The sequence below is a fragment of the Bubalus kerabau genome, chromosome 4 (genome assembly GCF_029407905.1).
Source record: "Bubalus kerabau isolate K-KA32 ecotype Philippines breed swamp buffalo chromosome 4, PCC_UOA_SB_1v2, whole genome shotgun sequence".
NCBI lineage: Eukaryota > Metazoa > Chordata > Mammalia > Artiodactyla > Bovidae > Bubalus > Bubalus kerabau.
In genome coordinates this window covers 39,182,992-39,198,769 of record NC_073627.1, presented here as the reverse complement: position 1 = coordinate 39,198,769, position 15,778 = coordinate 39,182,992, and the positions used below count along the sequence as shown (strand labels likewise).

The following is a 15,778-nucleotide window of genomic DNA, read 5'->3' as shown; positions in this document are numbered from 1 at the left end:
AAGAGGTGCACAAGAAAAGCTGCTGCTGCTACTGCTGCTAAGTCACTTCAGTCGTGTCCGACTCTGTGCGACCCCATAGACTGCAGCCCACCAGGCTCCCCCGTCCCTGGGATTCTCCAGGCAAGAACACTGGAGTGGGTTGCCATTTCCTTCTCCAATGCATGAAAGTACTGGAGTGGGTTGCCATTGCCTTCTCAAGAAAAGCTAAAACCAGGGAATTCCATGGTGGTCCAGTGGTTGACTCCTGGTTTCCACTGCAGGAGGCACAGTTTCCATCCCTGGATAGGGAACTAAGATCCCAGAAACCTCACAGTGCTACCAAGGAAAGAAAAGAAAGGAAAAAAGCTGCTGCTGCTGCTGCTAAGTCGCTTCAGTCATGTCCGACTCTGTGTGACCCCATAGACGGCAGCCCACCAGGCTCCCCTGTCCCTGGGATTCTCCAGGCAAGAACGCTGGAGTGGGTTGCCATTTCCCTCTCCAATGCATGAAAGTGAAAAGTGAAAGTGAACAGGGTCAGAATAGTTATCAGACACTTTAAACCATAGGGTGGGGCTGGAAGAACTTTGGTGGGTTGGGAATGGTGTTGCAAGCCTTCCAAAAGTCATGTCATTACCTGGAACCTATGTTATCCCTCAAGAGGCGGTGTAGATTAGTGGGTTAGATTCTAGTTCTGTCACCTGCAGTATGTAACTTTGTGTGTGTGTTCTCTGTTGAGTCGAGACTCTCTGTGGCACCATGGACCGTAGCCTATCAGGCTTCTCTGTCCATGGGATATTCCAGGCAAGAATACTGGAGTGGGTTGCCATTTCCTACTCCAGGCAATCTTCCCCACCCAGGGATCGAACCTGCGTCTCTTGTGTCTCCTGTATGGGCAAGTGGATTCCTTACTACTAGCACCACCTGGGAAGCCCCTCCACATCTGTTGATACGGATAATTGTTCCTTTCTCCTAGTGTTGGGGGGATTAAATGGACTGATAGATGGAAAACACTAGAACAGTGCCTGGCATATAGTAAATGTTACACAAGTGTTTGCTGCCATCAGAAAGTTGGTGCCAACGTGCTTCTAAATAGCATCCCTATAAGGAAGGTATTTACAAATGGGGAAACAGGTGTTAGAAGGTTAGGAAAATGAGATGGGTAAGTGGGGACCAGGATTCGAACCCAGATGCGGGAACGTAGGCCGGGTTCACAACGTCACACAGCTGCCAAGCCTGGGAGGACACCTGGGTGTTCCATCACCCGGGGTGCGGAGAGGACCCAGGAGCCTCCCGGGGGCGGCGGGTGAGGAGGGGCGCCCACCCCGCCGCGCGCGTTACCCGTTTGCGGGGCCCCGCTTCTCCGGCTGCAGGGACCGCAAGCGCCAGGCCTGCTCCGCCCGCGCCGCCTCCGCTCCGACGCCAACTCCGCCGCCCGCGGCCCGGCCGAGGCTAGAGGCCCAGCGGCCCGCGGCCTCTGTGACGCGCCGCCACCTGCCGGGGTCTGCTCATCCCCACGGCCGCGGGGCCCAAACCCGGGGTGATCGCGCAGGTCGAGGGGCCAGAGTAGGTGCCCCCATCCCGCAGACGGCCGGGGAGGCGCCCCTGTCAGGGGCGGGAGGCAGGAGGCTGGGCCCCACAGCCCCTACCCTCTGCCCGGCCCCTCGGCACACGGGGAAGAGGTTCTGCCCAGGACTTGGGTTGTGCAGGTCCGATCGTTCGCCACCTTTCCTGTCCGGATCCAGCCCCAGTTCCTGTCCATTGTCGGGCGCTCTCTGGGAAGCCAAAGCCACTGCCAGCCCAGCCTTAGTGTTAGTAGCTCAGTCGCTTCTGAGTCTTTGCGACTGTGGACTGTAGCCTGCCAGGCTCCTCTGTCCATGGGATTCTTGTGGCAAGAATACTGGAGTGGGTTGCCATGGCCTCCTCCAGGGCATCTTCCCAACCCAAGGATGGAACCTCAGCCTCCTGCCCTGCAGGCGGATGCGTTACCGTCTGAGCCACCAGGACCCAAAGAAGGCCTTAAGCAAACCTGACTCAGCCAACCTAACAAAGCTTGAGAAAGGTCACACTTCTGCAGTTTTGGGTGGGTGGGGGCACACCCAAGCACCCACTGTCCTGGGCTCTGTCCTCCCTAGTGGGAGCTGGTACCCTAAGGGGTCTCCCCACAGGCCAGCAGACAGTTAGGGCTGTGCTACTCGCCGGGAGGGGGCTGCTTCTCTGGGTGTCTCCCAGCTGCTCCCCCTGCCAGCGGCCTCCACTGGCACCTCTTCGTGCATTACCTGGCTGCCCCCACCACCCAACCTCATTTTTCTCTTCCTCGCTCTCTCATTTTCTGCCACTCCCCTTCCCATGCTGTCCTAGCTGCTGCTCCCCCACCCCACCCACCCCCGGCCCTGGAAAACCAGTCAAAAATCTAAAGAAAGGTGGAGGACAGGCTTTCAGGAAGATCTTTTTTATTCTTCAGAGATAAAGCTGGATTTCCCAAGGTGTCCAGGCTGGGTTGGGCCTAGATGCTTGATCAGAATTCTCAGGCAGAAGAGTTGGCGTTCTCTTTTCCTCCTGGTTTAGCTGTAGCTCTTGGGCAAACCAACATCTCTGTTCAAAAGGAGGAAAATAGTTAAAATCCAAACCTTTTCTTCAACAAGAAAGAAACCAAGTGAATAAAATGTCTTTCCTCAAATACAGACTAGCACAGAAAGCAAGCAGAAAAACCAGTGTAAAAACAAAATCTTCAAAATCTTTTGTACCTTTCCCAAAGCTAGCTGGAACTTCACACTTGTTTTCCTTTTGATGAAGCTAACCGCCGGCATTTCTCCTAAAGAAACGGATATTTAAAAAGTTGAAGGTGTATAAAGTGGGAAGTGTTAGTTCCTGGGATATCGCTGGTTAAACGTATCCCCAGTTTTTGGAGCAGGGACCTTGAGCTGTAGATGACAGAAAAGTCGTAGGTAGAGATGAACGAATTTGCAAAGCAAAAATAGAGACCCAGATGTAGAGAACAAATTTATGGATACCAAGTGGGGTTGGGGTAGGGGGAGAGGAGGGTAGGATGAATTAAGAGACTGGGAATGACATATATACACTACTATGGATAAAAGGGGGCTTTCCAGGTGGTTCAGTGGTAAAGAATCTGCCTGCAATGCACGAGACACAGGTTCGATCCTGATTGGGAAGATCCCCTGGAGAAGGAGATAGCAACCCACTCCAGTATTCTTGCCTGGAGAATCCCATGGACAGAGGAGCCTGGGAGGCTACAGTCCATGGGGTCTCTGAGTTGGACACAAATGAGTGACTAACACTTCCACATTTTTTTTACTGACTGAAAAACAACAACAATGTATAAAAGAGATGACTAATGATAACTTACTGTATAGCACAGAGAACTCTACTCAATACTCTGTAATGACCTATATGAGAAAAGAACCTAAAAAAAAGTAAACATATGTATCTGCATAACTGATTCACTTTGCTGTACAGCAGAAATTAACACGATATTGTAAGGCAACTGTACTCCAATAAAAATTTAAAAAGAGAAAAGAAAAAGAGAAGAAAAGGGAGGCCAGTGAACTAGGAGGGGTCTATGGGAGGTTTGGGACAATGTTTAATAGAGGACTGTCATCATCAGGAGGGTGGACGAACAGATTAGAGGGTACCCACGCTATGGCTTCCCTGGGGGCTCAGATGGTAAAGAATCCGCCTGTAATGCGGGAGACCTGGGTTCAGTTCCTAGATTCGGAAGATCCCCTGGAGAAGAGAATGGCAACCCATTCCAGTATTCTTGCCTGGAGAATCTCCATGGACAGAGGAACCTGGTGGGCTACGACCCATGGGGTTGCAGAGTCGGACGCAACTGAGCAACTAAGCACAACACAGCACACCATGGACTCTTGTGTGTGTGAGTGATAGTTGCTCAGTCGTGTCCAACCCTTTGCAGCCCCATGGACGGTAGCCTGCCAGGCTCCTCTGTCCATGGGATTTTCCAGGCAAGAATACTGGAGTGGGTTGCCATTCCATTCTCCAGGGGATCTTCCCAACCCAGGGATTGAAACTGGCTCTCCCACATTGCAGGCAGACTCTACCATCTGAGCCACTAGGGAGTCCTCATGGACTCTTACAACATTAAAAAAGAAAAGGAAGGGGCAACATCATTTGACTTGGAGGGATGCCCTTCTTATTATTGGTTATTGATGAATCCTATACAAGTAGTGTGTACAATTGGACTCCAAATGTGTGTGTGTGTATGTGTGTGTGTGCGGTTATATAATAGAGTTGCCAGATAAAATACAGGCTGTCCAGTTAGATGTTAATTTCAGAGAGACAAAGAATTTTTCTTAGTATGAGTATGTCCCATGAAATTATTTTGTAGTTATTTTTGTCCCAAGTAATGAATTGTTCTTTGCTAAATTCAGCAAGCCCATCATTAAGGATGGAGAGAAGTATGAAAGGAAATTTCAGTTGTAGGAGGCAAGGAAATATGGCACTAATAACACCCTCAGCAAGAACGAAATTCACTCAGCTTGGTAAAATGGTGTGCTTGTGTTCATATAGAGATGCTTAAAGAAGTTAGAACAAGATTTAGGTCTACTTCTTTGTAAGGCGTGTGCGTCATATATTCAGCAAAAAAGGCAAGTGGTGGAGTCATGAGTCTAGGAAGATGATATATGGGGGAAGGAAACCAATTCAAACCCCATGGAGGCTTGTCAGGTTTTTGTGAACAGAGGTGACGTTTTGGAAGGACAGCCACCTGGAGGCTGATACTAGTACTTTATGGCATGGCACTTGGGAGGTGGGGTGGGTGTGGGGGGGATTAGCTTTATCTTTGTGTTTGTTTGTATGGTATCATGTCAAATGGTTACAACCAAATCTAGTATCTAGTACTGGCAAACTCCGGGGGATAGTGAAGGACAGGGGAGCCTGGTGTGCTGCCTTTCAAGGGGTTGCAACGAGCTGGACACGATTTAGCTACTGAACAACAACAATAACTTTTGTATTTTGAAAAACATCAAATAATGAAAGTATTTTAAAGTGAGACATCCTTTATGGGGCTTGAGAGCATAAGCTTTGAAACTATATCCACATGTATACCTGGCTGTATTCTGCCACTCTCTAATTGTGAAATCCTGGGGAAGCCATTTGACCTTTCTGTTTAGTTTCCTTATCTATAAGGTAGGGGTAAAATACCTTCCTGATGTTTATAATGATTAACCATTTGTAAACAGCTTTGTCACCCCATGGACTGTAGCCCCTCAGGCTCCCCGGTCCATGGAATTTTCCAGGCAAGAATACTGGAGCAGGTGACCATTTCCTTCTCCAGGGGATCTTCCCAACTGAGGGATCAAACCCATGGCTCTTGCATCTCCTGCACTGGCAGGCAGGTTCTTTACCAGCTGAGCCACTGGGGAAGCCCCGCTTTGCATTGTAACTGGTGCATAATGGTTAACTACCTCTAATGCTAATTCTTCTTTATTGGAAAGTAATCTAGGATGTGAAAAATCAGGTTATTGAGGCTGCAAATCCTGAGCTACTGGAGGTAAACCTTAATCTGCTGGAGGCAAGATACCAACTGACTTAGGATCTTGACCAAGGCTCTGATCTCTGGACTGCAGTTGCCTTATCTACGCCATGAGAGAGCTAGACTGGATGCCTTCTATTCATTTGTTTGCTCCATGGTTTGGGGGCATTTGCTGTGGTCAGTAACTAGGCTGGGAACTGGAGATAGAGATGAGAGACTGGCTCTGCCATCAGAAATGGGAGGTGATGAACACATATACACAGGGGATAAGTGAGAGTAGATCCAGACACACAGAGAAAGGGGAGATAGTGTTGTCTGAGGACATCTCGCAGGACTTGCATTTCTTTAAACACTGTCCTGATGGCTCACAGCCAGGTATGGAGGGAACAGAGGCTGGGTACCTGGTGGTGGTTTAGGGTTGGCAGGGGAAGTAGGATATCACACTGAGAACATCTCCTCAGAATGTCATAGGCTGTCTCATCTTCTACAGGAGAGGAGGCTCTGAGCTTGCCATTGGACTTCAAAGACAGATTCGTGGTTTTGTTTGCGCCTCGTGGCGCTTGCCTTGTTGACGTTTCAGAAAGAAAGGGAGCTCTGTGACTATTTCTCAGCTTTGGACGGACATCTTTCTCTGCCTTGGAAGTCTGGTCTTCAGCAGCCCGACTCGAAGGGGATGAAGGAGGAATTTCTGGTTTCCCCACTGGAGAAGCTGCCACAGCTCCTGAGACTCGACGGCATCTATCCTGCAAGGGGGAGTCAAGCATCAAATTTAAAAATGACCTCAGCTTTAATGGTGGACAATACAGTGGGCGAGCTAACCTGAAAATTTTCCACTCCAAACTCTTTAGAAATGCTGGATATAATACGACAAACGTTCACGGAGCTGACTTTGCAAGGAAGCAAGCAAACTCATGTTCCAGGAAAGAAGACGTCCCTGTTAAGCACATGAGGTAACCCTTTAGGAGGAGATTGTGGGGTCAATCTCACGACTAAGAGCTTGGATGAGAGAAAAGTCCCATCCACATGATGTGTGAAATTGGAAGAGTCCCCTTTCCCTGCACAAAGCTGGGAAACTTGAAGTCTGAACTACGGTGGCTGAGAGACAAAAATTGACTAACTGGAAAAGGGAAATGACAAGAAAGCTTGTCTACCTTGGACTAGAAATTGAGCATGAGGTGATAAATTCTGAAGAAGAGAGAGAGGGGGGAAAAAAGCAAACCCATATGAGCCTATTGCCCTAAGGGGCTTCTCTGGTAGCTCAGCTGGTAAAGAATCTGCCTGCAATGCAGGAGACCCATGTTCCATTGCTGGGTTGGGAAGACCCACTGGAGAAGGGATAGGCTACCCACTCCAGTATTCTTGGGCTTCCCTTGTGTCTCAGCTGGTAAAGAATTGGCCTGCAATGTGGGAGATCTGAGTTCGATCCCTGGGTCAGGAAGATCCCCTGGAGAAGGGAACGGCTACCCACTCCAGTATTCTGGCCTGGAAGATTCCTATACAGTCCATGGGGTCACAAAAAAATGACAAAGCTTGTCTACCTTGGACTAGAAATTGATCATGAGGTGATAAATTCTGAAGAAGAGAGAGAGGAAAACAAACAAACAAACACATCTGAGCCTATTGTCCTAAGCAGGATGAATAAAAATAAATCTTCTCTTGGATACATTGCAGTGAAACCACAGAAGATCCAACGCAAAGAGGATCTTGAAATCCAACAAAGAAAATGGTTATTGGCAAAGGATCAGCAGCTACACTGAGAGCAGACTTATCAACAGCAATCACAGAGGTGGGAAGATGGTGAAAATGCTTCAAAATAAAGGTTAATGTAGAATTTGAAATCCAATTAACATTCAAGGATGCAGAATAAAGGAAGTAACTGCGCAGACAACTAGAGATACCTAGACATGTATTTCAGGATGACAGAAATCTTGCCCAGAAGGAAAGCTTGGGATTCAAGAAAGCTTGGGATTTGTTACTTCCCTGGTGGTACAGTGTAAGAATCTGCCTTGCAATGCAGGGGACTCGAGTTTGATCCCTGATCAGGGAGCTAAGATCCCACATGCCACAGTGCACTTCAACTACTGAGCTCATACGCTCTGGAGCCCACATGCCACAACTAGAGAGAAGCCCTCACACTGCAGTAAAGATTCCACACGCCGCAACTAAGACCCAATGCAGCCAAAATAAATCCGTAAAATATTTTAAAAAGAAAGAACATCAGCAAAGAGAAAGGTAAACGTATGAGTATATCCAAGCAGGCATGAATTGAATAAAGTGACAGTAATAATAATAACTAAAGAGGAATAGTAGAAAACCAGGTGAAACTAAGTTCCACAGCATTCATTAATACGTAAAAGGTGGAAATAGAGAATCAATCAACATGTTTTCAAATCCATATATTGTTTTTGTGGAGGGTAGGGAATGTAATTTAGATTTTAAGTCAAGTATTCATATTAAAATGCTCTAAATGTCACCAATAGTAAATTTTATATGTATGGTCCATGATAAACAAAAAGACTTAGATCATCTCTAGGATTTCTTTAGTTCTGATATTCATTGTTCTCTGGATTGAAGGCTAAAGAAAGGACAGTTTGCCATCCAGGAAGAAGGAAGTGAGTTCTTTGGAGAGATCCTTTGGGGAGATTCCCCCAAAGAAAATGCTCCATCCTGTAGAAGAGGGGAACAGCTTGGCCTGACGAATGCACTAAAAGGTGCTTAGAGTGATGGAGGGAGAATGTCTGTAAATTTTCCCAGGCAAAAGCAATCAATCAATCCATCACATCATTGCATCCTTTCAGAGTCCTCCTTTTGGTACACAGCCCTGATATCAGCTTCATTGTGGGAAGATGGAGAAAGTTATTAACTTTTTGGAGGAAGCTCACAGCCTAATAGAGAAGACTTCCATATGGGATGTGCTGTGCTCTGCTTAGCTGCTCAGTCGTGTCTGACTCTTTGCAACTCTATACAACTAGGCTCCTCTGTCCATGGGGATTCTCCAGGCAAAAATACTGGAGTGGGTTGCCATGCCCTCCTCCAGGGGATCTTCCCAACTCAGGGATCAAATCCAGGTCTCCCGCATTGCAGGTGGATTCTTTGCCATCTGAGCCACCAGGGACATGGGATAGAAAATAATAAAGCAGAGCCTATTTAGGCCTAAATTGTAATTTCCTTGTCCTCAGAGGTGATCAGTGATAGCTGGATTGGTCAGGGAGGCTCCTTGAAGGGCTGGCATAATTGGAATCCAATTACGTGTGCTAAATGAGCCTAAAGCAGTTCACGATGTCCTTTTTTGAACAAAGCAAAACGAAATATGGGAACCTCTTAATATTCATGCTGTGTAAAACTGGACCCAGAATCTACCATTCAAGACTTCCCAGGTGGTCCAGTGCTTAAGAATCTACCTGCCAATGCAGAGGACACAGGTTCAATCCCTGGTCCAGGAAGACCCCACATGCCATGGAGCAACTAAGCCTGGGCGCCCCAGCTACTGAAGCCCATGCATCTAGAGCCTGTGTTTGGCAACAAGAGATGTCACAGCAATGAGAAGCCTGGGATGAAGGCTATGATGAAGATCCAGTGCGCCCAATAAGTAAATAAATAAAATGAATGAATTCCAGAAAGAATCTACTGTTCATATCGTATTTTTTGGAATATGGACTGGCTATTGGCATCATTAGACAATGACAAATTTCTACTCACCAGATGGGGGAAATACTTATTTCCTGGGATCATTTGGTTGCAATAATGACAGCAGATGTTGCTTTCAGGAGCTGGAATGCTCTTCCCTGAAAAAGCACAGAAGCAACAGCACAAATGATTGCCCTTGACAATGGCCAGCCCGGCTGCCTCACTACGCACTACGTGGCCTACAGTCCTGAGGATGCCTTGACCCGAGTCTGCCATGAGTGTCCTGCACTGCCAGGGTCCTTGGCCACATGGACCACCCACAACAGGACTCACCCACATTATTTCCAATTAAATCGTAAAAGTGCCCTTGGGGCAGCACACAGCCCTGATGAAGAGACGTTTTCCTGGAGCAGGACTGGTTTCCAAGGAGATGGAAGGAGTTGTTACCACAGATGCCAGTCCTGTTCAGCCTGACTACTCTTTCAGTTTAGCCATTTCTGAGCTCTGTGATCAGATGAGGAGTTAATTGCACACATCTTTGTTGATTGTGTTGAAGCTGTGTTGTGCTGTCTTGTTGAAGTTGCGTTGTGTTGATGAAGTTGCATTGTCTTGTTGAAGTTGTGCTGTTGTTCAAGCTGTGCAGTCTTGTTGAAGTTGTGTTGTCGAAGTTGTGTTGATGAAGTTGTATTGTCTTGTTGCAGTAGTGCTGTCTTGTTGAAGTTGTATTGAGGAAGTTGTGTTGTGTTGTTGAAGTTGTATTGATGAAGTTGTGTTGTGTTGTTGAAGCTGTGCAGTCTTGTTGAAGTTGTGTTGTGTTGACAAAGTTGTGCTGAAGAGTTGTTTGTTGGCTATGTTGAAACCCAGGCTTGCTGGGAATGTACTTGAATCTTAAGCACCCCAGTTTTTCATTTGCTGATTTTGATAAAATCGTTTACCCAGAGAGACTTACCGCCCAGGGGATTTTCGGCTCTGTCCCCATGCTACTGTTGTTACTAAAACAACCAGTGAGAGGATGTGTTTGGCTCGTGTTCTCTGTAAACACACTTCCTGAAGAGGTAACTGGGCAAAGAGAGGACGCTGTGGCACCAGGTGGCCAACACGCAGGCCCAAGGGTCAGGAGTTACACCTGGATCCTTTGGGAAAGTTCCTGATTTTGTGTCAGGGAACTTGGGGATCCTGTCTGGTTTCTGCCTCTAGCAAGCCCCTGTTTCACTCTGCATAGCTTTCTCATCTCTACAAGGATTCAGGTAGGTCTCTGCCAGGCTGGAGTCATGCTGGAGGAGTTCAAGGGAAGCCTCCCATCTGGTAGGGCCCCATTGCCTCTGCACTCATCTGTGTAGCTCCCAGCTCCCCAACCCCTGGCTTCTTGGCTCCCTGGATCAGTCATTTATTTTTATAAATTAAAAAAAAATCTTTTTATTGGAAGAAAATGGCTTTACAATATTGTGTTGGCCTCTGCTGCACAACAACTCAAATCAGTCATAATTATATGTTCATCCCCTCCTTCTTGAACCTCCCTCCACACCCCTTTCCAACCCTCTAGGTTGTCACAGAACACCAGGCTGGGCTCCCTGCGTAATATGGTAGCTTTCTTATAGTTATCTATTTTACACTTGGTCGTGTATATATGAGGGTGTTAAGGTGGCTCAGATGGTAAAAGCGTCTGCCTGCAATGCAGGAGACCCAGGTTAGATTCCTGGGTCAGGAAGATCCCCTGGAGAAGGAAATGACAACCCACTCCAGTACTCTTGCCTGGAAAATTCCATGAATGGAGGAGCCTGGTATGCTACAGCCCATGGGGTCGCCGAGTTGGGCACAACTGAGCGACTTCCCTTAGTGTATATATGGGGCTTCCCAGGTGGTCCTTGTGGTAAAGAACCTGCCTGCCAAGTCAGGAGACGTAAGAGACGTGGGTTCGATCCCTGGGTCGGGAAGATCCCCTGGAGTGGAGGGCATGGCAATCCACTCTAGTATTCTTGCTTGGAGAATCCTATGGACAGAGGAGCCTGGTGGGCTACAGTCCATGGGGTCGCAAAGAGTTGGACACGACTGAAGCGACTTAGCACACATGCACACAGTGTCTATATGTTGATGCTACTTTCTCAGTTTGTCCTACGCTCTCCTTCCCCTGCTGCATCCACCAGTCTGACTCTATACCGGAGTCTCCCTTCTCTGTAAATAGGTTCATTAGTACTATTTTTTAGATTCCATATTTATGCATTAATGTATGATATTTGCTTTTCTCTGGACCAGTCATTTCAAGACACAGCAGGAGCACAAGAAGGCCACTCTGGAACTAGACTAGCCGGGTGACTTAGAGACGCACGCATCTGTCATCACCCTCCTCACCCGTCCTGCTGAGAGCTCACGATCCTCACCTTTCTGGAGCCGGAGCTGCTCACGTCCACACTCTTCTCTGTGCCGGGCCAGCACGCGGAGCATGACGTGCTGGCCGCAGTCTGGGCAGAGCTCCGTCTGCTGGCCGCAGTAGTGTTCATGGAGGTCCACCTTGTTCAGGCGCACGGCCAGCTGGCAGAACTGGCACTCAACCGGGCGCTCCTGGCATTCCTGGGCCTGCGGGGAGGCCGGCGGGACGGGCATAGTCACTGGCTTGTAGTGATTGCAGTTGCCTTGGGGCTAGGAGCTTATTTCCCTGAGGGGGACTGAAGCCAGTAAGAGAAAGCAGGTGGGAAAGACTGGGGGGTGGGGGGTGGGAGAAGGTTGTGGGAGGGGGGCCTCTCCTTGAGAGGGGAACGTGAGCTGTCTTGGACCTTGGCAAGAGGGGCAGGGGCAGGAGGCCCTGTGTCACTGGGATAAGCTAGTTCCAGGCCTGCTTGGGAGAGAAGAGAGAGCTGGGGGCGGGAGGGGAGAGCTTTATGACCGGCCCCCTCCCCTCCTCCTGGGCTTGGCAGAAGAAATCACATTTGCGCCTCACCTCGTGACTCTCCAGCGAGTGCTTCGGCACGCTCTGCTGACACATGGCGCATCCCACCTAAACGCGGAGGGAGGTGCTCGAGTCCCACCCTGGCTCTGTGTGTCAGGGGTGGGTCTGTGAGCACTTGGGGGCCAGATCCAGGCACCCTCATCTGGAATCAGGCACCCTCATCTGCCTGCAGCACCAACTCTGAGCTCAGGGACACATTTGTGGGACCCTCTGAGCTGAGATGGATGCCTGAGCTTGAGGAGCTCCAGAAATAGCTGGAGAGAAAGGTTGGCCTTTGACCAACCTTGGCCGTGACTGCCTTTCAAGCGCCCCTTTCCTGTTTATCCTTTTGACACATCTCAAACGAACATTTTACTTTTCCCAAAACAGGGACCCCTAGTCTTGGCCAACCTCATATGCCTGTAGGGAAAGGATTGGGAATGGGAAACCGGGGTCTACTCAATGCAGTACAGGAAAGAAGTGTAGTAGCTCAGTCGTGTCCGACTCTTTGCGACCCCATGGACTGTAATACACCAGGCTCCTCTGTCCATGGGAATCTCCAGGCCAGAATACTGGAGTGAGTTGCCATTCCCTTGAATCTTCCCGACCCAGGGATGGAACCCAGGTCTCCTGCTTTGTAGGCAGATTCTTTACCGTCTGAGCCACCAGGGAAGTCCAAGTGGCAGTACAGGAAGGGCAGGATTATCTACCTTTTCCACTTTGCATAGGGGGCTAGGCGCAGGGGCTGAGCAACTTGCCCATGGCAGGCAGCCATGAGATGGGCTGCAGAGAGGACCCTGCCCCTCCACCTCCATCCCCCAATCTGCCTCCCCACCTGCTGGTGCCCGCCCTGGCGGTGTTCTTCCATCTCATGCTGCAGGACAGGTTCCTTGCATTCTGGGCAGAGGACCAGATACATCAAGCAGTGGGCCTCATGGAGGCCCAGGTGGTTGGAGGCCACCCTTCTTTTGCTGCAGGATCAAAAGGGAGGAAAAGTAGGTTTATTTCATGGTATAAAGCATGGAGCCATATTTTATACATGGGGCTCCTGGATGAAGATCTTTCAAGGCCTCAAGCACTGAAAATATGATGATGAGACCACCTGACTCGCCTTCCCCATGTTGATCTCAAGTCAGAACAATGCTGAATCATGACGTAGTGGTAAGGATGCTCTGTAAAGCTCTTATGTTGCCCAGGGAGAGCACGATGGGTAAGAAGGAGCAGGAGTGAGCGATTGATTACAAAGGGACAAGAGAAACCTTTGGGAGGTAATGAATAGTTTCATTGTCTTGATTGTGACTGATGAAATAAAATTTATATTTTAAGGCAGGACAAGAACAAATTAAAGATAAAACTCTCTGTGCGTGTGTTTGGGGCTCCTCCCTCCCTCATGTGCATTGTGCATCGGTACTACACGTTAACCAGAGCCCCTTATAGATGGAAGAGCCTGCTCAACTGTTTCTTTTTTTCTTTCTTCTGATGCCAGGAATATAAATGAAAAGAATAGTGTTCTTTCTCAGCTCTGTGCTCAGTCACAATGACTCACTGCTCACTCAGTACTCTCTGTGCCTGCTCACCGGGACTAGGCAGGTATCCTTGGCGAACTTTTTGTAAAATGCCAGCATGTCATTCTGATTTATGATCCTTTGTCTCAAAAGCGTATGACTGTGTCTTTGACTTCTAACCCGGGCTTCCCTGGTGGCTCAGATGGTACAGAATCTGCCTGCAATGTGGAAGACTGAGGTTTAGTTGCTCAGTTGTGTCTGACTCTTTGGGACCCCATCGACAGTAGCCCCCCAGGTTCCTCTGCCCATGGGATTTCTCAGGCAAGAATATTGGAGTGGGTTGCCATTCCCTTCTCAGGGGATCTTCTCGACTCAGGGATCGAATCCATGTCTTCTGTATTGCCAGGCAGATTCTTTTCTGTCTGAGACACCAGGGAAACCCTATATATATCTTACTTTTCAGATTATTTTCCATTATAGGTTATTACAAGATATTGGCTATAGTTCCCTGTGCTATACAGTAAACCTTTTGCTTATCTATTTTTAAAAATTAGAAATAGCATTCTATTTATACAAAGTCAAGCAAGTGGAATCAAAATGTCATATTTTAGTTAGGCAAAAACTTGTAAGTTTTCTAATACATATATACCCTATATACTATATATACATATATATACACTATATTATAGTAATACATATATTATACATATCTAATACATATAAATTATACTTAATATTATATATAATAAATAGAAATACAATTATATATTTATTTATAAATAGATAACAAATATAATTATATAAATGATATATAATATATATTACATATATATGTATACAAAGCTTTTCTACTTTGGGAAGCATGGACTCTTAATCACTGGACCACCAGGAAAGTCTCCCTTCCTCTATTCTTACCCCTCTGCCTGGCCTGACACCTCAGCTTTTTTTCCTGAGCTGGTGCAAACGCCAGAGAGCCAGGAGGGTCTGGCTGGAGAAAGACCTTGGGGAGGGATCCCCCTGGTTCCTGTCACAGGTAGGGAGCTTCGAGAGTAAGGTGCCTCAAGGGGTTGGGTCCCCATGATTTAGAGGTGTGGTCTGGGACCTTTGCTCTATCCCCTCACCCTGCTCCACAGGTCCCTCTAAAGGTGGGGGTGGGCATGGTCTCAGACAATCTGCGGGAGCCTCTTTCTTTCAAAGACTGGTATGAAGAGCATACAAATTAGGACCCGAGGTCTGAAAAATAGGAGCAGTCCAGCAGGGATGGTTAGCCTGGCTGTCTGGCTGTAGAACTGTCCCAGAAAGTCTTAAGTACCTGGAGGCGGGGGTGGGGCGGGGTTCAGGGATGTCTGCCAACCCTAAGCCTCTCTCACTGATATCTCCTGAGTTTACACCTTCCTATCGCAGGGGCCCACCCTGGCCTTCCTGGGCACATAGACCCTTTCCTTTTCACTTTAGAAACAGACTTATCCTGTCTGCCCCTCTCACCAGCCAGATTGGCCACCAGGGAAAGCGACTTCTTACCAGTTCCTGCACACCTGCAAGGCTCCCTCCATGTTCTGATCTCCGGAATCTTTCTGTTTCAAGTTTCAGTTTTTGCAGGCAGAGAAACGAAACTGAAAGCGAAGGGCCCACAGCCTAGGAAGGGAGGGGTTTTCAGATTCCTCAGCCCAGGGCTGCTGCACAGTACCTGTGACTGGACATCCAGGAAGCCCGGTCCCTGCCTCCTCCCTCAGCCTGTGCTGCTACCGCCGGCTGTTTCTGCGACCCCTTGGGTGGGAGCCAGAGGCCAGGCCGCCCTGGGCAGCAGCCCCTCCCCTCCCCCAGGCTGGCCTCACTGCATCCGGGTCACTCCATCCTCTTCCACAAAACACTGACCTCCTTGTCCCTCCTGGTCCTCTGATCCTTCCTCTGTAGGAGAGAGCTGGTTGGCCATGTTGAACTTGAACTTGAAGGCTGCTCCTCCTTGAGAACGGCTCCTGACTTCCTGTATTCTACTCTGGTCCGGGTCAGGGGCAGGAGGAACTGGGGGTGCAGGGTGAGGACTGCAGGCTTTGGAGCCACATCCCGTAGCAGCCTGGTGACCTAGGGCACTCACCTATTCCCCCTGTTCAACTCTGTCCTCACTTGTAAATAACAACATTAAACACGGCTGTAATGCTAACAAGGGGGCAGGCGAATGGGGAAGTCTTCAGACACAGAAACTGCTGCGCTGAGAGCTGATGTAACTTGCACACA

At 48.5% G+C, this 15,778-nt stretch overlaps 1 protein-coding gene across 1 annotated transcript; it reads right to left on the bottom strand.

Moving 5' to 3' along the window:
- Positions 1–2,463: 2,463 nt before the first annotated feature.
- XAF1 (XIAP associated factor 1) lies at positions 2,464–15,206 on the bottom strand. The gene is made up of 8 exons (XM_055580087.1): positions 15,065–15,206; positions 12,874–13,009; positions 12,051–12,107; positions 11,494–11,689; positions 9,188–9,273; positions 5,890–6,231; positions 2,724–2,791; positions 2,464–2,571 (listed from the first exon to the last, which is right to left on the bottom strand). Exons 1-7 carry the CDS (start codon positions 15,094–15,096, stop codon positions 2,747–2,749), a joined length of 894 nt encoding a protein of 297 aa, XP_055436062.1. The 5' UTR covers positions 15,097–15,206; the 3' UTR covers positions 2,464–2,571; positions 2,724–2,746.
- Positions 15,207–15,778: the final 572 nt, after the last annotated feature.

Bases quoted from the DNA above. Each gene is read 5' to 3' on its own strand.
- XAF1 (XM_055580087.1), bottom strand. From the start codon at position 15,096: ATGGAGGGAGCCTTGCAGGTGTGCAGGAACTG. The intron at 6,232-9,187 runs GTGAGTAGAAAT...TCCCCCTTGCAG, and splicing joins ATAAGTATTTCCCCCATCTG to GATAGATGCCGTCGAGTCTC. The intron at 2,792-5,889 runs GTACCCAGCCTC...CCGTTTCTTTAG, and splicing joins CAACCCTAAACCACCACCAG to GAGAAATGCCGGCGGTTAGC.